Source organism: Lissotriton helveticus, chromosome 2_1 (genome assembly GCF_964261635.1).
Source record: "Lissotriton helveticus chromosome 2_1, aLisHel1.1, whole genome shotgun sequence".
Taxonomy (NCBI): Eukaryota; Metazoa; Chordata; class Amphibia; order Caudata; family Salamandridae; genus Lissotriton; species Lissotriton helveticus.
Window position 1 is genome coordinate 1911311436 of NC_136059.1, and position 23677 is coordinate 1911335112.

General features: G+C 50.6%; 1 protein-coding gene and 1 long non-coding RNA gene across 3 annotated transcripts in view; one reads left to right on the forward strand and one right to left on the reverse strand.

Moving 5' to 3' along the window:
- TRPC3 (transient receptor potential cation channel subfamily C member 3) overlaps positions 1 to 23677 on the forward strand; it is a 697537-nt gene that overhangs the window by 593006 nt on the left and 80854 nt on the right. Inside the window, exon 7 of the mRNA XM_078676843.1 lies at positions 3557 to 3821. Within this exon, the coding sequence (XP_078532969.1) occupies positions 3557 to 3821 (265 nt within the window). The remainder of the gene's footprint in view (positions 1 to 3556; positions 3822 to 23677) is intronic.
- LOC144818937 (uncharacterized) overlaps positions 1 to 23677 on the reverse strand; it is a 324952-nt gene that overhangs the window by 204105 nt on the left and 97170 nt on the right. The window lies entirely within an intron of this gene.

Here is a 23677-nt window from a genome sequence, read left to right on the forward strand (position 1 = left end):
GGTGAAGAAACACAGCCATCAAAGTACAATACAAAGATAAAAAACATGATTTAATACACATTTCATGATCATCTCAATACAACAAGTCTAAGAACAGCAGTTAAAATAATGTATAAAAAACACAATCAAAGTCCCCCTCAAGCGACATAGGGAATCCTGCCCTGGGGCTCAGTGCCCCACAGTCATCATATAAACATGTGTCCAGTCAAATGGCAATACTTCCCCTCACAGTACCACCCATTAGCATACTCACAGACGGAAGCACTGACTCATAGTTACGCGCTGAGCACCACCTCACAAAAATGCATACAATTCACTGAGACATTGATTCCTACTCGTGACTTTCCAAGGGCATAATAAATCAAACTGTACTGTTGCACACCATCACAGATATATACACATCCATCGTCCTGAGTGCCTCAGCTTTCATAAACCCTTACTCTTCCGATGCCTTTTTCTTCTACACACTCATACACAGTCACTCTTCTTCATATTAATTCATAGTAACACAATCACACTTACTGTAGAACCGAAATATAGAAGTCGAAATATTGTCCCTATGGGGTTTAAATAAGAAAATCTACTCCCAATGGGACAATATTTGTGTTAATTATATTTAGGACACTATATTTATGTTAGACGATATTCTTTAAATATATATTCTTGCATACACACCAAACACACGTTCTTGCAACTGAGAGCTCCATGATAATCTGGAGTGAAACGCCACGCAAATGTAGAAAATAGCACAGCACCATATTTAGGGGCCCATTGTCCGCGACCATAGAGGAGGAGGGAACCTCCGCATGGCCTGCACCCGCCGCAATGGTAAAAATGCATACATTGCATTTGTATGCAGAAAGCGGCAGGCACCCCCCAGCGGCATAGGTACCCCCCATGTGCACCCCCCCACCCCCCCTTCACCCAGGGGGCCGGCAACGGGCCCCCGCAGTGAACTTCCACATGCTTTTCCACGGCGGAAAACCCGCCGTGGAAAAGCATTTTTTAAAGCCCATCCTAATATGGCTGGCGGTGTCTGAGAGACACCGCCACCATATTAGAGCTTTTCCGCCGCGGTTGTAAGCCAACCACGGCGGAAAAGCTGCAGACGGAAACCAGGACCCACCAGCCATCCTAATGTGGCGGTGGGTCTTTTGTGGGTCCACTGCGGTTTTTCCGCATCCTCCGGGCAGGCGGTGGCTTCCGCCGGCCTGGAGGATGTGGAAAAACCGCAATCGTAATAGGCCCCTTAGTTTGAGATGCAAGCAAATGATGTAATTGGCTGCACTTATGCAGAAAAAAGCAGTTTTAGCTCTACACTAAGGGGCTGATTCAGTGCTGTAGGAAACGGCTACGACCTTACGGCATTGTAATCTTGTAATCTTGCGTTTGGATTCATTTTCGACCGACCTATTTTGATGGAGTCGGTCAGAAATTAATCTAAACACGATTTCCGAATGGCTTACGACAGCTCGGAGAGCCAGTCTGCCATTTGGAAAACCTCCTGTAATCTCAAGGGAAGTTCTTTCCGCCCAAGGGATTACAGTGTAGGATTCCGACAACCTTTCTGTGCCGGCCTTTACAAAACAGAAAGGCTCTGGGAAGTCGCAGTAGGGCACCCATGGATGAAAGGCATCCAGATGGTGTCCGAGGGGGCAACCATGGTGCCTGCCTGTTAATCCCTGCACCCGGTGGGAGGCACCTCTAGGTGCCAACCACGGGGTGCAGGGATGAACTGCACCTCAGCTCTTTACAATGAGAGCATGCATTCTGGTCGGAATGCATGCTCCCATTGTAAAGTATAGGAGTGCGACCAAACAGTGTTCGGTGGCATCCTAATTGCTGGTTATGGACTACCAACAGGAGGTCTGTTGGTTCCAGTTCCAGATCGATGTCGAACGGACTCAGGTCCGTCCAACCTCAAAATCGGCCCCTAAGTGTTGTGCTGCATAGGAAAGCCAGTGCTGTGTTGTATGAGATTCATACTCCAGGTATATCCGTAGGTAAACTGCTGCTTACAATGTGTAATTTCATGGAAATTACGTTACACGTGGTACTATCACACAATATTGAATTTGCCACCATGTCTGCGTTTAGTTTCATTTAGCGCTAGGATTTCACATAAGGCCAGATCACGCTATTTTAGTGCATCTGACTGCATGAAAACATATGGGTAGTTACGCAGTTCCCACTCCATTATCCCCATCTTGCCTAAATTAACAGGACATTGGTGCTCCACATCGAAAAGTGTTTTGGCTCTGCTTTTGATGTGGTTTTTAGCACAAAAGTTAGTGGATGCTGCCAGTTGTGCTAGTCTGTGTCACAAAGTGCCACTTACCCACAAATAACTGCCGCGCAAACCTATATCAAATTTGGTCATCATACTTAAATTTACTCTCTAAGGCCTGGCCCATCTTGCCGCCCAAAGGGGAACTGGACTACCCCGACCCCTCCAACACCAAGTCGCCCACACACAACGAACGTGCCCATAAAGGACTCATGCAATAGTCCACGATTGACTTGTACTTGCTTACCACCGGAGAGGCTTTCCTAGACTCATTTCGGTTTAACTGGGTATCAGTTTACGCGACTATTCCGTTATATACCGACTCCTGGGTCTCACTTATTGGGTAGTGTGCTTCTTTAAGTATACTACTTGCATGATTGAGACAAGACTTTGAGATTGATGGGCATTCCATTGTAATGTTCTGTTATGCTTTGTTATCACTAAAACCGAATAAAGAGATACAGTGATGAAAGCAATGTATTCACTCAGGACTTTCCCTACTCTTTTAAGATGGTACAATTATATACATATTCTCAGCAGGGCTTTAAGTGGGCGGGGTCCTGCTGGTGCTCAGCACCTGCAGTTCTATAAAGCAGGTGCTGAGAAGGGTCCCTATCAGCCTCTCCATTTTTGCCCTTAAACGCAGTGAAAAAAAGAATCTTAACTCTGCTGCAGTACCATCCTTCACTGCCTTTGTGGAACCTTCAAAGAGTCTCGTTGTAGTTCTTTCACTGCCTCATAATTTCAGAACTGAAGCATTTTCAATATACTATAAAAGGAAGCCATAATAGTTGCATTTTTATCTTATGCAACTAACAACCATTGACAAAGCCAATAGTCCTAGCTTGAGAGTTGGTGTTGTAATGTACCATCTTGAAAGAGTAGGGAGTCTTACACCCTCAGGTTCTCGGATACCCTCACGTAATCAGACACCGTGCCCATGCATATACATGTATGCATTTTTTCAGGGTCCCACAAGCCACATTCACCCTTGCATACATTCATGCTTAATTTTTTATTTCTTTATCTATTGCATTTGGATCGGTTACTCCTTGTTCACTTATGAAAAACTCAGATCCAGCTCTCAGCGTGCAAACGCAGAATGCTAACACTGGACCACGCTTCTGATAGAACATTTATTAGAATAAAAAAAAAAAAGATTCTGTTCTCCACAAACATTAATCCTGGAGGAAACGCGAGCGCTGCCTTTGACGGGCTGTTCATTGTGTTGGTTACGCACTTACTTGCCTTTTATTTGATTTCCTGCAGCCAGAGATAAATGGGTCCCGTCCGATCCTCAGATCATATCGGAAGGCCTTTATGCAATTGCCGTCGTGCTTAGCTTCTCGCGCATCGCCTACATCCTGCCCGCCAACGAGAGCTTCGGACCCCTGCAGATCTCCCTCGGAAGGACGGTGAAAGACATTTTTAAATTCATGGTGCTCTTCATCATGGTCTTCCTCGCCTTCATGATTGGGATGTTTATCCTCTATTCTTACTACCTTGGAGCCAAAGTGAATCCGGCCTTCACCACGTAAGTGGAAATGGAAGAAAGACTGCGCCATTGTTGTGTTGAAAAGTTAATTGTGTGTCCTGCTTGCAGGAGGCAATCCATTATTTTCACTGGCTTTGTATGTGTGAATTCTTCGAACAATGTGTCATTTGTAACTGTCTCGTTTTCTTCTACTTTGAAGCCCGTTCTTTAAGTGTGATCAGTTTGGGGCCCATCGGGAGACGGGGAGGGGAAGAACCGACCGGACACAGGTATAAGGTGTGATAAAGGCCGCTTTTATTGGAAAACAGGTGCATCCTGAAAACATACCCCAGCCTTGGCCTTTGCCGTACAAAACTAGGCCTAACTAAATATACACATACCTGCCAATCCCCCCACCCCCACCCCTAAACAGTTCCCCGACAACATCATAAACATCCTTATCAGTTACCCAAACGCCTGCCTCAACTGTTTTAACATCTGCCATATGTACACTCCCTCCCCTTCAACCAGTAAAGCTCCTTCCTCCTATCCTACCCCCCCCATTATAACTAGGGAAAAGCGCCATCCCACATAAACAACCCTCCAGCACCTGCTCCCAGCGACACACTTTTCAACCCTACCACAGAAGGCACCTGCAACCAACAAAAACCCTTTTGAGAATTCCCCCAACCTTAGTTAGCAGAAAAAAGGGGGGAGGACCCCTCCCCCCCCCCCCCCCATCATCACCAGGGAGGGAGGGTGAGACAAAATTCCCTGAGCTCCCCCGGCTGCTGGGTCACTGTCCCATGAAATGGTGCACAGTGACCCAAAATGGCCGCTTATGAACCCTCCCAGCCCAAAAAGAGCCCAAAAACCGCCGCCCAGCCCAACCAGCCCAACTTCCCTTCCTGTGTCCCGTTTATTCTCCTCCCCTCCCCTTCCTCCCGGAGCCCCAAATTCCCCGGGGGGGCGATCCTCCCTCCGGTCGGCCACCCCCCGCAAAGCCCCATTGGGGCCCATCAGGAGACGGGGAGGGGAAGAACCGACCGGACACAGGTATAAGGTGTGATAAAGGCCGCTTTTATTGGAAAACAGGTGCATCCTGAAAACATACCCCAGCCTTGGCCTTTGCCGTACAAAACTAGGCCTAACTAAATATACACATACCTGCCAATCCCCCCACCCCCACCCCTAAACAGTTCCCCGACAACATCATAAACATCCTTATCAGTTACCCAAACGCCTGCCTCAACTGTTTTAACATCTGCCATATGTACACTCCCTCCCCTTCAACCAGTAAAGCTCCTTCCTCCTATCCTACCCCCCCCATTATAACTAGGGAAAAGCGCCACTCGAAAGCCCTTACCGCTTTCGACCACCCCCCTAGGACCTCTGCACCTTCGGATACCTTTTCACCCCTATCACCCGGTCCAACGCTTCCTTCAACTGTACGACATAAAGCTCCATCCCATATCTGGACAAATGTACCCCATCCTCCAAGAAAAAATATACCGCTCCATACTTCAGTTCCGGGTGCTCCATTCTACCCATCCCTTCTTTCTCACAAAAGGCCCGCATCTCCCTGTTAATCTTCCTCCTAGTTCTGTCAATCGCCCCTGGCCTCTCTGCCCCCCTCCAACATCTCCTAGGTATAAACTCCGACCAGATGACGTAACACCCTGCCCACTGCCTCTTGATCTCCAATAAATCCCTCCTCATCTGTTTCACCGGAGCCAATCCCTTACACTGCACCAGGTCGTTTTCTCCCAGATGAACCACCAAAACATCCGGGCACACCCCTCCCCGTACAACGTTATTCAAAACCGGCACCAACTCGTGCCAACGCATACCCCCTTTGCCTCTCCAGTGACACCGAAACAACTGCTCATCCAATTCAAGGTTAAGGTTCCTGTATTTTTCCCATTCGGCCTTCTCTGCTCTCTTTACAAAAGAATGGCCCACCACGTATATGGACACTGCTGCCGCTGTAGGCCCCGCCACCGCACCTGCAAAGAGACACATGTAAGCAGCAAGTCCACACACCAGCTTAGTCCACCACTACCCCTCGCAACCTGACGTACGTCTTATAACAATCCGATTTCCAGCGCCCTAACCGTTTTATGTCCTCCTTCCCCCAGCCTCGTCGCGCCGCCTCCGTCGCCGCCCCGATGCGAAATGAATGCGTCCCGAATTCTTTAGGATCCTCACCCATAGACCGCAGGGCGTGCTGCAGGACCCATAACAACTGCGCAGCCGTCACACGTCCCGCCTCGCTCCTACCAAAAACCTCCGCACCAGCCTGCACCCCTCCGGCCGCCAGCCGTCTCCCCCACTCCACTCGACACACCGCCTCTGTTCCCCCCGGACCCAGTAACACCCAAGTGCCCCTCCCTCGCTGATCAGTCTTGGAGCGTTGGAGCCGCACCGCGACCTCCCTTCCCCGGAACTCCACTTCCCCCCACGTCAGCCCAGCCCGCCCCTTCAGACCCACCAGCTCCGACACCCGAAAGGCCCCGAAATACATCCACGACATCAATGTGGAAAACCGCACCGTCTCCTCCTGATCTCTGCACACTACCGGTAAGCGACCCATCAGTCCCTCCAACATTACCTCCGTAATTGGCCGCCTCAGCCGCACCCGAGCCCCTCTTTCTCTCTCCCAACCCTCCAAAAGACGCCCTCCCAATTCCCCCGCCGAAGGAGCATAGCCCCACCAAAGCTTGCCCATGAACGCCAAACCCGCCAGTTTACCCGCAATGGTCACTCTCGCCAAACCATTGTCCATTAACCCCAGCATGAATTGCACCACCTGCTCTTCCCGACGCCACCTGTCCCACTGCCTTACCACTCGAAAACGCAGAAACTCCAGCCAGGCCTGTTCCTAACTCCTCTACGTGGACACTGCCATGGACGACCTCACCAATTGAACGACCCGCGCTCTCCCACCAACCACATCTCCTCCGGCACCTCCGTCTTGACCGCCGCCGCCTCCGTGGCTAGCCCATGGAACCTCTGCCACTGTTGACGAGACAAAGCATCCGCAATGTCATTGTCCACTCCCGGCACATGCTGCGCCCGAAACAAGATATTGTGTTCCAGGCACCTCAACACGAACACGCGCATCAGCTTTAGCACCTGTGGCTCCCTCGCAGACTGCCGGTTCACCACCTGCACCACCGACATATTGTCCACCTTGAACAACACGCGCCTGTGCGCCAACTCACGCGCCCACACTGTCACAGCCACCACCAGCGGGAACAATTCCAAGATAGCAATGCTTCTCCCCCCCGCCTGCCACTGCTCCGGCCATGGTTCCGCGCACCACCTGCCCGCCCAGTAGAGTCCGAAACCTCCGACTCCCGCCGCATCCGATGACATTGTCACGTCCCACTCCCACTCTTCCGGAGGTGCCATGGGAACACCGTTGAATCGCCCCAACAAAGTCAACCACATGCACAGATCTTCTCTCGTGCCCGCCGATAGCCGAACGTGGTGATGAGGCAGCGACAAACCGGACAAGGCCAATCCCAACCGCCGACAAAAGGTCCGCCCCGCTCGCACCACGCGGCACGCGAAATTCAAGTGCCCCAGCAACACCTGCACCTCTCGCACCAACACCTTCCGCTTGGCCAACATGCCCTTCACCAAATCCACCATCGCCGACCGCTTGTCTTCCGGTAGGCGTGCTTCCATGGCCGCTGAGTCGAGCTCTATCCCGAGGAACGACAGCACCGTGCTGGGCCCCTGTGTCTTCTCTGGCGCCAAAGGAACCCCCAGGTAATGCATCAGGTCCGTAAAACTGCTCAGCTGCTGCTGGCAGTCCGTTGAACCGGGGCTGCCCACCAGGAAGAAGTCGTCCAGGTAATGCGTAATCGCCTCAGAGCCTGTGCGCCAGGAAAAAGCCCATTGCAAGAAAGAACTGAATCGCTCGAACAAGGCACACGACACGGAGCACCCCATTGGAAGCGCTCTGTCCACAAAAATTTTTCCATCAAGCTGTATCCCCAGCAACTGATGATCATCTGGGTGAACCGGCAGCAACCGGAATGCCGATTTTACATCGCATTTTGCCCCGCCGTCGTCACCAACTTCCTTGCGACGTCCACGGACGAGTACGACACCGACGCCAATTCTGCTGAGATAAAGTCGTTCACCGACGCGCCCTCCGGCCATCAGAGATGTTGAATCAGGCGGAATTGACCCTGCTCTTTCTTCGGGACCACTCCAATGGGTGAAATGATCAGATCTTTCAACGGCGCTACCTCGAAGGGTCCCACCATCCTCCCCTCTTTCACTTCCTTGAAGAGCTTCTCCCGGACGATGCCCTTGTGTGCGTTTACGGACTTCAGGTTCTCCGCCCATCGAGCGATCCGCGGACCCTCGTACCCCAACCGGAAACCCTCCCTGAAACCCCGACGCAGCACCGTCGCATCGTCCGCCCGCGGATAAACCTCCAAGAAAGGTTCCAGCCGATCCAGCCTAACCGGTGTACGGGCCTTTTCCCAGGGTACTCGCTCCCCCTCTACCCCCCCTTCCCCTGCCGGGCACGGGAGCCGGGTATTGACCCTGCGTGGGGCCTCCCCAAAGTCCCCAGCATCGAGCCTCTGGGTGGCGTTTTCCACAAAAGGAGCACTCGTGCCTAAATTTGCACGTCTGCCGGAGACAGGAACCCCTGTTAAAATCCCAGCAGGCCCCCCCGCTTTGGTTGCTCCCGGCACCCCCCGGTCCCACCCCCCCACGGGTGGGGCGGGCCGAAAAGGGGGGGGGCCAATGGCAAACCACTGGCCGTGTAGATAGTGCGGCCAAATTTCGCTCCACTCATCGTCTGTTGATACAGATCCGCATCCAACTCCCCCCACCTAGCCTCTGGGTCCGACGCCATGCGCGCCCGGAACTCCTCGTCGTAGTGCGACCAAGCATTGCCCCCGTAAGTCACTTGCGCCTGCCGCACCACGTCCATGTATTTGAACAGCGCGACTGCCCTGTCAGGGTACTTTTCACAGTACACGCTCGCATATATCAAGAAAGCCGCCGACCAATTCTCAATAGTAACCGGCACTTTCGGCCGCCTCGCCAATTCCTGCTCTTCTTCCTTCGACCCCTCCTTGGCCATCAATTCCCGGTGCAGCAACTTCAAAATTTCCACATACTCCCCATTCCAAATTTTTTCCCTAGTCGCCATCGACAAATGCGCCCCCAGCGGCTTCGCCACCCCCATGTACGGCAGCTTCCTGACCGGGACCTCACAGCTCTCCTTCGCCCCGGCGCTCGCCGCCGCCGACCCGCCAGACGCCACGTCCGTCCCAGAACTCCCCGACGCTGCGCTCGCAACCGGTACCTCGCAGTTCCCCTTCGCCCCGGCGCTCGCCGCCGCCAACCCGCCAGACGCCACGCCCGTCCCAGTACTCACCGACGCCGCGCTTTCCGCTTCTGTACACATACCGGCATCCATCACATACCTACCCTTCACCAGTCTCACCTCATCCCCTCCCACAGCATCCGTCCCCACCGACACCTGGCGACCACCCAAACCACTTCCTCCCGCCTTGCCTCCATGAGGCGTGCCCAAGCCGCTCCCCGACCCCGTACTGGTCTTACCTGGCGTCAAGGCTGGCGTCCTCACCAGATCCCGCCGCCTAACCAGGTCCGCTGGGGGGGCCGTCACTCGCGGCACCACTTGCCGGGGGCATTCCTGTAAAATACTGCCAACAACGTTACAAACCTCCCCCCCGGCCTCCCGCAGCTCCCCTTCTTCTTCCGACTCCAGCTCAACACTCCCTGCCCCCTCGGCCAAAACCCTTCCTGTGGACACCCTGCTCAAACCCGCTTTGTCCCTACACGCCGTCATCAATGCACCTAAATCCACACTCACTCTCCGTCTACCCTCCTGTTGGTAATCAGAGTAACCTGCTGCCTCGTTGCTCCATCCCCGTCCCCCGGCGGCCGGATCGACCCATCGGGAGGGGGGCGTTGGAGAGCTACGTCCCGTCCATCTTCCTTCCGACCACCCAAGGTCCCTCGTTGGAGCGCGACCGCCCATGCTAGGCAGATCCGGCTCATCCACTCGGCGGGGTGGAGCCGCATGCTGCTCACCCGAGCCCCTACCCCACTGCTCCTGCCAAGAGAAAAACGGGGAAGTCCAGCATGCTGGGGCAAAACCTTCTCCGCTACCTCCCCAGCCACCTCTCCCCCCTGCCGCCGAATGCCCTCCTCGCCACGCCGAACGTCCCCCCCACCCACTCTCCCCCCAGCTCCCCACCCCGCCCGAGCCGTCCCACGCGCCCACCCCATCCCCGCATCTCCCCCCCGCTACCCCTTACCGCTCCCTCAAACCCGAACCCCCCCGCTGAACCCCCCCAGATCCCTCCCCCCTCCTCCGTCCGCCCCCAGCCCATGTTGCATCCCCGAACCCCCAGCCCGCCCCCGTCTGCCCCCTTTTGCACCCCCTCCCCACTGCACCCCCCGCCCCGCGGCGAGCCCCCTCTGCTGGGCGGAATTATATCATCATCCTCAGACTACCCCCCCACCCCCGCTCGCTCTCCCCCCCTGCCCCCTCCTCTTCCCCCCCCTCCGAATCCTCAATCATCAACGGGAGTCCCCTCCTGCCTCACCCATCCCTCCTTGCCCCTCCCCCTCGAGTACCCCACCAGCCCCCACCCCAGGCACCTCACCCCCCTCCCCGTCCAGACCCCCCCACCACTTCGTCTACCTGACCCTGCCCCCCTTCCCCTCCTCCTGCGTGTCCCCCTCCCACCCCTCCACGCGCGTCACCGTGTTGCGTCATAACCGCCTCCCCTTCCAGACCTACACCTCCCGCGCCATTCCCCGCCATCCCCCGCCAACCCCTACCCCCCCCAGACCCTCGTCTCCAACTACAAAAGCCAAGGGCGCCTTCCTTCGTCCACCGCGCTTCCTCCCTGGCCCCCCTCCCCGTTTTGCCGCCCCAGCCACCCGCTGGCCGCCACTGCGCGCCGCTCGCTTCACCGCTCCCGCGCCCTCCCCCTTACGCGCACGTGATCTGGGCGGTTCACAAGCCGCAACTGCCGCCACGGCGCCATCGGCAGCGCGCCGCGGAGGCCTTACCCGAAGGTCACTGCGAAGTAGGTCTGTCCTGCCTGCCTCGCCGAGAAGGCGCAGCGCTTCCCGCACACGAGGATCAGCTAACGCGTCCGCCGCCATCTCAGGTACTTCGCGCCAACCGCCGCCTCCTCGCACCACAGCCCGTCACTTCGCCTGTAACCCACTGGAAACCGCGCGCATCGCTCCAATCACCGCCGCTGTCTTGTAATGCCTAACAAAGCACACGATCACCCTCCACACTACCCCAAATAAACTCTAACACTACAATTTCACAAAATTCCCTGAGCTCCCCCGGCTGCTGGGTCACTGTCCCATGAAATGGTGCACAGTGACCCAAAATGGCCGCTTATGAACCCTCCCAGCCCAAAAAGAGCCCAAAAACCGCCGCCCAGCCCAACTTCCCTTCCTGTGTCCCGTTTATTCTCCTCCCCTCCCCTTCCTCCCGGAGCCCCAAATTCCCCGGGGGGGCGAGCCTCCCTCCGGTCGGCCACCCCCCGCAAAGCCCCAATGTGGAGAAGGGAGCGTGGGGACGAGTGACATGGAGCATGATTGGATTTAGCAAATCAAGGGCCGCTTTTCTTGATTTACACTCCTGGTTTTCCCAGTGTACCCCTAACTGCACGACAATACAATGAGATGAGAGGACCTATGGCCTGAAATACTAAAAACCGGTCGCAAAAAATCTAGTCACAATGTATGATTGGTATTCTTGCGATCAGTAAACAATTCTGCGAACTTTTTTTTTATATACTGAAAGGTCGGTTTGTAAAATTCTGATTTGGACAGTTGGCCATATGACCTACCTCATGAATATTAAAAAGGTAGGTCACAGATTGCTACTCACATTGATTAGTGCCTATCAAAGAGATGGTGACCTTCTACCAAAATCAGTCTACCGTGTCTGTTTTCACCTTAAAATAAAGTACACTTTTATTTTTTTAAATACTGCCCATTATCTTTAAAGGAAACAGTGCTGCATTTATAAATAAAAGTTGACTTTAAAAAAAGTGTACTTCAGAGTTGGCAGTGGACCACTGCCTACTCCTCAACTAACAGTTTTTACTTTTTTCATTCAAAAAGGGGAAGCAATCCCAAGGGTATTCCTTCCCTTTTGAGAATGGGTTACTACTTCCCTCAACTTGGGAGTTGGTAACTTTTCAAAGTTTAGTGACCAGATTATGGTTGCACAACATTGGTACATAGGGTGCCGAAATATTATTTGGAACTTATGCACAAGTACACAACCTTTCCAAATACCTATTCAGCATCCATTTCTAAACACATGTAACTAACCAGATTTTTTTTTTCAAATGATCTATATGCATTTAGTACATTGGAAGAAAAGGGTTTAGCATTCTCAAGCTCTGATTTATTGACATGGAGGGTCTGCGAATGCTAAAATCCTAGAACACTAAAATCTTTTTTACATCTGGCCGCTACTCTTTTAGACGGCACATGACCTTTGAGTCACATATGTCAAAGTGATAACTGCTGTTGATTCTGGTAACCTATATGGTAGTGTGTTGCCTTTCTTGCCTACACTCAACAACCCCTATACCCATCGATGAGAGGGGAGGGAATGGCAGTGGTAAAGCAGACTTAGGAGGCCATTAGTCTACGAAAAGCAAAAGTACAGGCAAGACTAACAGTAATGCAGTTGATGACAGGCAATAGGAAAAGCAAATCTGACCTTGAGATTAAATGACTACCAGAAAATCGATGCTTCTTTATTTCAAATAGAGAGAACAAGATAAGTAGGTACTAACATGTCCCCTAATATCTGGCAGCCTCTCACTTCAGCTTTTCATTCTAATTTTCAGCCAGGGGCAAGGGGCAGAGAACACTCAGGCCTACTGTTATCCATAGCATTATAACTCACCACTTCATCACTCACTCACATAGGCACCTTAGCTTAAAAAACATCTCTCCCTTTACGTAATACAACATGTAGTGAAAGCACAGCTTCAAACACACAATACAATACACCAGCTTTAATACACAATGGCCTCTCTCAGCCCACAGGCTCTATTATAATTTCCTGCCTCCAATATTTTCTATGCCACACCAGTGGTTGGCTATGTGTGGTGCTGGACTTTCTCTAAGTCTGAGCTGAAGTTTATGTATTACTGTTTTTGGTCCCTTTTGGCTGCTGTAACTTTAAAAGTGCAGTTTATGAATAGCAATAGGCTGACTGTTTTGTGGGCAGGTATCTGACCTTCCCTAAGCCCCTCCTTGCTTTTTCCTAAACACTTCCCATTTAGTAGTAAGCATTCTCCCTTTCCATCCACTCCTTCTGGTCCCTACTACATTTACTATTAAGTAGTAAACTCACATGTGTGAGGATCCCCCCGTAAAAAAGGCAGAAGAGTTGAAGATTTACAATCGTAGGTTTGTAAATTGAATTTTGTAGTAAGTAAGTGGGACTACTGCAGTACTACTTCACGTACTACAAAATGCAGTTTGTGATTCAAACCTAAAGAGCATAGTTTCATGGAACTCTTCGTAAAGCCAGGAACCCAATTAATAACACTCTTTAATCTTGGGAATTAGAGCAATACACAACACACACAACTGTACAATTTAGCTGGTGAGGGTTTTCAGAGTTCACAGGTGAATGGAGTGTATGTTTGGCAAGGGTTTTTAGGGTTCAGGGATGGGTGGAGTTTAGGGCTAATGAGAGGATTTAAGGTTCAGTAATGGTTAGACCTTAGGGGTGGTGAAGGGTTCAGGAATGGGTGGAGTTTAGGAAGGGCAAGGTGCTTTAGGAGTCATGGATCGATGAGGATTTTGGATAGAAAGAGTTTTAGGATTCAGTATTGGGTGGAGTTTAACGTGGTGAGTGGTGTTAAGGGTTCATGGATCAGTGGAATTTATATGTAGAAAGGGTTTTAGGGTTTAGTGATGGGTGAAGTTAAGAAGTAATGGCAGGTTTTTAGGGGTCAAGGATGGGTAGTGCTTTGGGGTGATGAGGGTTTTTAGGGTTCTGGGATGAGTTGAAGTTAGGGGTGGCAAGTGGTTTTAAAGGGTTTAGGTTTGGCTGGAGTTCAGGAGTAGAAAAGGGTTTCCAGGGTTCAGGAATGGGTGCAGTTTAGGCATAGAAAGTGCTTTTAAGGGTTCAGGATTGAGTGGAGTTTAGGGATCATGGATAGGTGGACTTTAGGCGTCATGCTGGGTTTTTAGGGTTCAGGGAAGTAGGCGATGCTGTTCATACCTTAGGATCTGACCAGAGTGGCCAAAGGGGTCATGTAAGTTTTGAATAGGGTAGGGCTCAGTGAGGATCCTTGTGGGACGGTGCATATGATGTTTTTGGGCATGACGTGTGGCAGGAGGTGGACACTTTGGGTTCTTCCAGAGAGGAAGAAGGCAATTCATTTGAGGGCATTACCCTGAATCCTCATTTGGTGAAGTCCATGTAGGAGGGTGTAGTGGGACATGGTGTCAAAGTCAGTGGAAAGGTCGAAGAGAATCAGGGCGGCTGTTTTTCACTTGTCTATGAGATTCCTGATCTCATCTGTTGCCGCAATCAAGATGGTTTTGGTGCTGTGATTTGAGTGGAACCCAGATTGGCAGGGGTCCAGAAGGTTGTTGGAGGTTTATTGCCTTTTCCAGAACTTTCACTGGAAAGAGGAGCAGAGAGATGGGATGGTAGTGGGTTTTTTGAGGAGCAGTCGGACTTCTGTGTGTTTCTATCCCTCTGGGAAAGAGGCTGAGGTGATGGATGTGTTGATGATGGTGGGTAGTTCTATGCTTATGGTGCTGTTTGCTAGGTTCAATACATAGTGGGGATAGGCGTCCCTAGGTGCTCCTAAGTGGATGGTGTTCATGATGGTGGCAGTTGTTAGAGCCAAGAGCGGTTCCCATGCGGTTAGACAATCTTTGTTGGGGTCGGTGTGGTTGAGGAGTCTGTTGAGTTCAGCTGTTGGAGTTTGGGAGGCGAAATTTTCATAGATGTGGCGATTTTACTGTAGAAGAAGTCTGCAAGAGAGTCACAGAGAGTCTGGGAGTGGGTGATGGTGTTCTTAGTGGCTGTGGGGCTGGAGAATTCCTTGATGATGCAAAATCGTTTCTTGCTGTGGTTGGAACTGGCTTCCAGGCGGTCGGTCAGGGCACTTTTCTTGGCACTTTTGAGGTCTTGGTGGTACTCAGTGGGGGCTAGTTTGAAGGTTGCATGGTTGATGGGTGCTTTGTGGAGCAACATATCCTTTCAAGTTGCTTGCAGTTGCACTTGTAGGAATTGATTTCTGGGTTGAGCCAGCTGGAGTGTTTGGGGAATCTACTGACTTTGGTGGGTTTGAGACGAGTGACCATGTTGGCACAGTTTGTGATCCAAGTGTTGAAGTTTTCGACTGCATCCTCAAGGTCGGTGGTGGTGTCAGGGGGTAGGTTGCTGAGGGTGGTTGTCTAGAGGTTCTTGGTTACTTTGCTATAGCTCCTGTGAGTGTGCTGAGCGGGGGGGTTCTGGGGATGGTTATTATAAGGAAGTGAACAATTGAGTAGTCAGACCTTGTGATTTCTGTAGCGTGGCTGTATCTTATTCTTTCGCTGGTTGAGAATATGGGGTCCAGTGTGTGTCCAGCAATGTGCGTGGAGTTCGTGACTAGTTGTGAGAGGCCGAAGATGTCCATGGTTTCGAGTATGTTGGTTGTGTTGGTGTCGTTGGGGCCTTCCAGGGGAAAGTTGAGGTCCCAGAGGAAAAGGGGACCTGCAACCATTGCATCTACATCTTAAAAAAATAAGCATTAAAAAGCACAAAAAAAAGACATTCTATGAATTGTTTTCTATAAAATGGTAAGCGCCATTCATCCTGCAAATTTCCATTAAACAGTTTAGGTAAAGTGGTTTCTCAGTAATGGTATACCATGAAATAGTTTTTCTGCCAAATCACAAACAACCATCACATTTATGTTCATGGACACCACTCCTAACACATTTCTTTAAAAGAGAGATCTGCATGTCACATGCGTATCTGATACATTGGCACACATGGTATTGTTTATTTACTTCCTCCTAGCTTTCACCGGTCTATGACACTGGACTTCTCTGTCAGATTGAACTGCACTTCACTTTGTCTCTGTGAGAGAATGCTGTAAACGGCAGTGCCAGTATCTGCAGAAGGGATGTGAACTTCTGGTTCTGAGAATAGACCACTAGAAGCAGGTGCCCCCATTAGCAAATTTGTTTTTAGGCTTGCTGGGAACAAATCTTGTTAGACATTCATCTTTACGTGACTGTAGGACGGGCTTGGCGTCCACGGTATTCAAGATCGCAATGGGCTTTGTCCAGGTAATTCTCTAAGGCATGCTTGCTTAGACCCCCCAGAATGCCTCTATGGTCAGGTGAACAACTACAGTGCAGGGAGACCACAATAACCACTCCCCATCTGCAGTAAGGTCCCCAATGAGGCAAGAGTATCGATTGACAGAGTCTGGGTGCTTGCAAAGACTGCAGGCTGTGGGTCTGAAATGAAAAGGTCATCAGTCATGTTGCAAATTTCGAATAAGCATCACTATTGGTCCACTTTGGACGTTTTCCACTCCCTTGTACAAGGTGATTGAATTCATACATCTGAAAGTCCCATGATTTATATTTAACTGAATTTAAGTTATACTAATTTTATGTGCTAAACACTTAGACATTTTATGGATGCATTTCGTGATTTTTACCCCAAAATTATACTATATATATTTGAATATTCACCAAACCTGCAAAAGCCACCAACTGAAACCTTGCATGATAACCCAGTAAAATCTGCACTCTCTATGCAATGCACCAAGAACAACACTATCCTAATTCTACTTTCAGTCAACACCCCATTTTAACAGTCCCTCTACAACTTTACCCTCTTACAGTCTTATTGCGATTGGGTCTGAATTATTGGTCGGTAAAACCTCCAGTACGAAATATTGTTAACGAATACTGCATTTGTTTCTTGGATGAATTATGTGCTGAAAATGTTGTACAACATGTTAAAACTCACAATTTCCCTTTAATTACGGGTGGGCAAAATATTCCGTTCTACCCGTGGAATTGGTGGAATTTTGACGACTCCATATTACACTTGTAACACTAAGTTCCGGCCATATTCCGCCAATCAGCATGCGGTGGAATTTTTTCTCGTACACAGCTCCAGATAGGTAGGTTGGCGAGCGCAAGCGAGATTTGGAGTCTCAGAGTGTGATGTACAGTTGCTAGGAGGATATCTAGTGAGATTTTTCTCATGTGGGCTGTCGCGGCGGTCGTGACGGGTTCACGGTCAGAAGGCTGCTGCTCAAGTAGAAAATCTACTTGAGGGACAGCAAAATCAATTTGAGCAGCTACACCTCTGGTACATCATGTGGTGCCGTTTGTTCTGATTTTTCAGTATGGAATGCTCTTCTGATGCTCAATTATAGCGCAACATGCTTATTTTTGTCCGTTGATGAAACATCGCAGAATCTCGTGGAGTTTTTATGTAATTCTGCTGAATTCCATGGAGTCAAACTACATGAGTTCCCCCTACCTCTACTATTAATGACTTGTTTTCACCAGGTGATTTGCAAGGGCAAACAATAGGTCCATGCTCAGCTATAACAGGACTTGTAATTTGGATTCGGGTGCAAACACTGTTTGTGCCCAAGTCCAGATTTAACAGGCAACTCGGAATGATGGGTTCAGTCATAACTACGTTTGTCAAATGAAATCCCAAGTGGCCAAATACATATTTTTCATCTCAGAAAATGGGTTCTTCCTATAGAAATTAAGGGCCTCATTACGAACTCTGCCAGACATCGTCTTGGTCAAGGGACTGACCGACACCCGGTCGGCGGTCCTGACCGACACCCGGTCGGCGGTCCTGACCGACTAATTAGGATGCGACCGAACACTGTTAGGTCGCACTCCTATACTTTAGTGGGACCATGCATTCCGGCCGGAATGCGTGCTCCCATTGTAAAATGTGTAGTGCAGTTCATCCCTGCACACCATGGCTGCCACAAGGAGCAGGGATCGACAGGGGGGCACCACAGGGGCCTAAACGGCCTCCAACCGGAGTCCTCGCACTAGAGGGGGCCCTGCTGGGGGCCCCCAAAGTCGAGTTCCCACAGCCTTTCTGTGATGAAAAGGATAGCACAGAAAGGCTGTGTAAACCCGGCATCGTAATGCCTTGGGCGTAACGATCCGCCCTTGGGATTACTGGCCGCATTCCGACTAGCAGACGGGCTCTCTGAGCCCGTCGGAAGCCAGTCCGACTGACCATTCGCATTCCTATCCGATCAACTCCATCGTAAAGGGTCGGTTGGATACGGAATCTGCCCAGAATATTACGATGCAGTCGGAATGGCTCCGACCAACTCGTAGTTAGGCCCTTATTTGTAATATTGACCAGAAAGTTATGAACATCGCTACTGCAGGAATTATGAAATTCTGCGGCCACTGTATTTTCAGATTTTGCCACACATAGCATGTAATCGTACATCTGCTGCATAATTTGCAGATTTTTACATAGCTCAAACGTATCGAAAGTTAATAAAACGCTCCGTAGGTGTTGCAGTGCAAAAGCAGGCTTATTGCAAAGGATTACTGGTCACCTTTTAGCTGCTGATTGCTTTGTTTCAGAATCAAACTGATAGTAATCAAGTGAACCCTTTACCTAGACAATGTTAACGTGTAAAAATAACAAAATAGTATAGTAATACTGCCACAAAAACATGCTGCATTATGCCACAAAATGTACCATTTTTTCTGCATAATTTAGTTAACCCTGTTACATAATTTGATTCCCTTAGTCACTTATTTTCAGCAGCCGGGGTGAATGACAAATCCTTAACAGAAATGTAGAATTTTGTGGCATTGCTGATGCGTTCGTTCGTAGAGAAGGTCACAGAAAGGACAGAAATGTTTAGGACGCTCAGCCCAGCACCCAGAGCACAATTCAGAATAGCAACAGCTGACTGCAGAATAGCCCGTAACGTCACCTTAAGGATTGCCCTGCCTACGTTTACAGAACTCAGAGTAATGTTGTTTTCCAGTGCATGATATAGATATTTCAGGCAGTAGGATTCAATATTTGGGACTGCAAGCAAGTTGGATTTTCAAAAAGGAGCCTCTGATTGGACTGAAGCTGGGTTTACAAATGACAAGACCATCGCCTTGCATTTGCTTTCTAATTCGAACATTTTATTTGTGGAAAAAGGTAGGTGTTAAACGATTATGCTCGTCCCCATGCACCTTCTACAAATGTGATTGGCCTTCCCCTCCCTAAATGCTTCCATGGTCCTTTGTCTCCCCTTCTCCAGCTGCCTCCACTTTGTTTGCAACCCTATTCCCTGTCCTTGTTCACTTCACTTTAGCTCTTAGAAACTGGGTGAGTGAACCAAGTGAGTGAAGTGGACGATGTGAGTGAATAAAGCAGGGAATATACATAAACATTCATAGGAGAAGCCAGAAAGTTAAAATACCCCAACTTTGAACTAAAGCTCTTATGGTACTAAGAAAATAAAGCGATTGATTGCAACACTTCCCAGAAGAGTTCTCTTGTCTCTTCCATCCAAGCATCTATCCATTCATCCTTTCATCCTCCCATCCACCTGCTGATAGTTAACATTTTAACTTTACATCCTGTCATCCATCAATTCTACCATCCTTCATTTAGTCTTTCAACATTTAGTCTGTCTGTTCATCGATCCACACATCCAAATCCATATCCATCCATCCATCGCCAAACCTATCCATCAAAACTATCCATTCAGGGGAGGAGGAGCTTAGCGCGCACCCAAGATGGTCGCGTGAGCTTAGAGCTCCCGGACCTTCACCACCTCCACCGACTATTCTGCAACTAATCCTGATTTGGACGACGGGCTTTTGTTGTCGAGAACCTGCTGATCACTTATCCGTTTTCGAATTCCGATTTGGTCTCCGGGAGCCGAGGTTATGGATTTTTGAATATTTGCGGCCTACTCCGTGGCACTGCCCCGGGCTTGCCTACTCTGCCAGCCGGGTAGTAATTGAATAACAACGGCCTTCGCCAACCTCCCTTGCCCGGTCTTCTACTTTCAGTTTCGATTCTGATGATCCTACGTCATTGACTTTGCCTTGGTCGCCCTGGTTGCTTGCTTCACTTTACTATTCGCAGCATCGTTTGGAGATCCGGACTTTCATTGCTCTTTGCCTAGTGACTGGCCCTCACTTTATTCTCCGAGCTGCTGCGGGCACGTCGAGTGTAGCCATTCTCACTAGGTCTCAGAATACCCTCCGGGGCACACGACCTAAGATGGCCACCAAGCCCGAAGTGGAGAGGCGCAAGACCAGACCGGCAACTCGAGGAGGTTCTGTCCAATCCAACGTCATGGACCGATATACCCTCACTAAGAGCTCTCCGAGCGGAATGGCTAAACCCCCGGCAGGCATTGAAGACGAATCCCTGCTGGGTGAGGACCCATCGTTGAAGGACGTCATGTGCGCCATTGCTGGGATGAAGGCCGCGATGGGACAACAGTATGAGGCCCTGACCCACAAGCTGGACACTGTTGCCATAGATGTTACTCTGATCAGGGTGGATCTTGCAAAAACCAACGAAAAGGTCAAGTCTCTCGACCTGAAGACAACTAGTCTTATCACCGACGTCTCTGACCTACAGACGGAGGTCGGTAATCTGAGATCCGCCCGTGACTACCTCTCTCGTCGCTTGGACGATTTTGAGGGCCGAGCACGGCGGAACAACGTCCGACTGGTAGGTGTCCCGGAGAAGACGGAATCATCGGCGGTGGACCTACTGGTGGAGGACCTCATCCTAACTCATTTAGCGCCCAAGGGCCTGAGCAAGTTTTTTGCAGTAGAACGGGCCCACCATGTCCCGGGTGGCCCGCCCAAGCTGGGAGCCTCTCCGCGCCCCATCATTGCGCGGATTTTCAACTTTCGTGACAGAGATGTGATACTGCAGGCTTCCCGCACATCAGGCCCCACGGAATATGAGAACGCTGCGGTCAGCTTTTACCCGGACTTCACCCAACAAGTCCAGAAGCAGCGACTGGGATTTCAAGGAGTAAAGAAGAGACTGAGGGACAGGGACATGAAATATGCCATGCTTTTCCCGGCTCGATTGCGTATCGTCCACAACGATAGAACATTTTTCTTTGACCATCCTGAAGCGGCTAATGACTGGTTGGACTCACTGCCTACGGGACGAGGGCGATTTGAACACTCGGAACACTCCGGTGGAGCGGAGGGCGGCCCGACGGAGCAGGAATAGGGAGCGACATCGGCTCCCGGACCAACGTTTTGACTTTCGGCAGTGGTTTGATGCTATACTAATAATGATTGCTACTCCATTGTCTTACTGGGGTGGGTGGGGGTCGGGTGAGACTTCCTCCTCTGGGGTTCTTTTCATAGATTAGTTGTATGTTAGGGCGACAGGCACGCTGCGAGTTGGGGTGGCTTTTGAGTCTAACGCAGGGGTGCGGGGTGGGGGGTATGCTGTTGTTCTGGGGGGTTGAGAAGTTTGAGAATGTGTTTCTTTGTTTTTTTCAAGGCATAATGCTGATGATCTTCTGTGTTGTGGTGTCGTGGCTGGTGTGGGGAGGGACTTGGGGTGGGCTCTGGGATGGGGGGTAGGGGACTACGGATACTGTGTTGGAACGTAAATGGTTTGGGAGACAGAATTAAGCGGGGAGTGGTCTTGCAGTTACTAAGACGTTTGTCCCCTGATGTGGTTTTGCTTCAAGAAACGCACTTGCTGGGTAATACGTGCCACGCCATGAATAGGCGTGGCTACCGTCTCATTGCACACTCAGGTTTCACTTCTGGCTCCAGAGGGGTGGGCATTCTAGTCCGGACCTCCCTCCCCCTCGCTGTTGGCGACATTATACTTGATGATAGAGGGCGGTACGCCGCCATTGTGGGGCGATGGGAGGGTAGGGTGGTTACATTGCTTTCTGTCTACATACCCCCAGGCCTCCAAACTACGACCTATGCGGATCTGGGAAGAGTGATTCTGGAAGTCCCCGAGGGTTTGCTTGTAGTTGGGGGAGACTTTAATTCAGTAGTGTCTGGGATGTGTGATCGTTACCCTCCCCGAGTTCTCGCTAAGTTCCAATCCTGGCTTGGGGACTTCATGGAGGCGATGGGGCTGACCGATTGTTGGCGCCTACATCATCCTGGGCAACAACAGTATACTTTTCACTCTGGGGCCCACGGCAGCCTTTCGAGATTGGATTATGTTTTGATGCCCTCCTCCCAGACTTCCCGTATAGGGGAGGTGAAACATCTTGCCAGGGGTATTTCGGATCATTCCCCACTGTGGTTGGTTGTGAACGCACGTATGGGATCGGAGGGTCGAGTGGCCCCGATCAACCCATGGTACCTCCGTGATCCTAAGATTAGAGCGGAACTACTTAAAGCAATGGATCAATACTTTGCCGAAAATGTGGGGTCAGTATCCTCTTCTGTCTCCTTGTGGGAAGCGTACAAAACTGTAATTCGGGGACAGGCCCTCTCATCGATTGGCAATGTTAAGAGATGTAGACGAGAGGAGGTTGTCCGTCTTGAGACTGAAATTACTGTTCTGGAGGGAGAGTTTGACACTGGGGTCGCCCCTGAGAGGCGTCATCTGTTGGACCTAAAACAACATGAATACAGAGCTCTGGTGACTGATGCAGCGAAGGAGATGAGTCGTGAACAGCAGGGGCGTTTGTATGATGCGGGAGATAAGGCTGGGAAGTTGCTTGCTTGGTTGGATAGGAGAGAATGCGCGAGTTGTGTTGTTCCTGTAATAATTGATGCGAATGGTGAAAGTATCGTGGACCCTGCTGGGATTGTTGAGAGGTTCGCCGATTAATTTCGGGTAGTGTACTCCCCTGTGTCCGATAGACCGGAGCAAGACTCCCACATGCTTTTACGAGATATCTCGCTACCATGCTTGTCTGATTCAGAGAGGGACCTGCTTGAAGTTCCGCCCACGGCGGATGAAATTGCGACCGCTATCCGTTCGATCCGCTCCGGGAAGGCCTCGGGCCCTAATGGACTCCCTATAGAACTCTACAAGCTCCGTCCTGATGTGCTGGCACCTTATATGCGATCTATGTTTATGGAATCACTGGCGGAAGGGTTTCTTCCTCCTGACCAAAGATTGGCTTCCATAGTGGTTATTCACAAAGAGGGTAAGCCACGTGACCGCTGCGAATCATACAGACCTATTTCCCTGATAAATGCTGAACCCAAGATCCTGGCCAAAGTTCTTGCTAATCGTCTGGTGACTGTTATAGGTGATCTGGTTCATCCAGACCAGTCCGGATTTATACCACATCGCAATACGGCACTTAATCTTCGGCGCTTGCACGGAGTCCTCGCGCGAGCGGGGACGCTGAGAGAGTCGGCCATCTTGGCGTCTTTGGACGCCACCATGGCGTTTGACACGATTGAATGGCCCTATCTTTGGGCGGTCCTTTCCAAATTCGGGTTTGGACCTGCCTTTATCCGCTGGGTTCGATTGCTTTATGCTGATCCCTTAGCCCGGGTGGTGGTGAATGGACGTGTCTCGGCCTCCTTTGCTCTCGGTAGAGGTACGCGCCAGGGCTGTCCTCTTTCCCCACTCTTGTTTGCCCTTGCTTTGGAGCCACTGGCGGCTTGGTTGCGATGGGAACCATCCTTGAAGGGCATCCGATGGTCTCCGGAATTTGAAGACCGTGTATCTCTGTATGCAGATGATATCCTTTTGTACCTCACATCGCCCCGAAAGTCGTTAATCGTCCTTTTCGACGTTTTGACTTCTTTCCGTAAAAACTCCGGCTTAGTTATAAATTGGTCAAAATCTTGCATTTATGTTCTCTCCGGTGATACTCCTCCCCTGCCCCGTGACTGTCCTA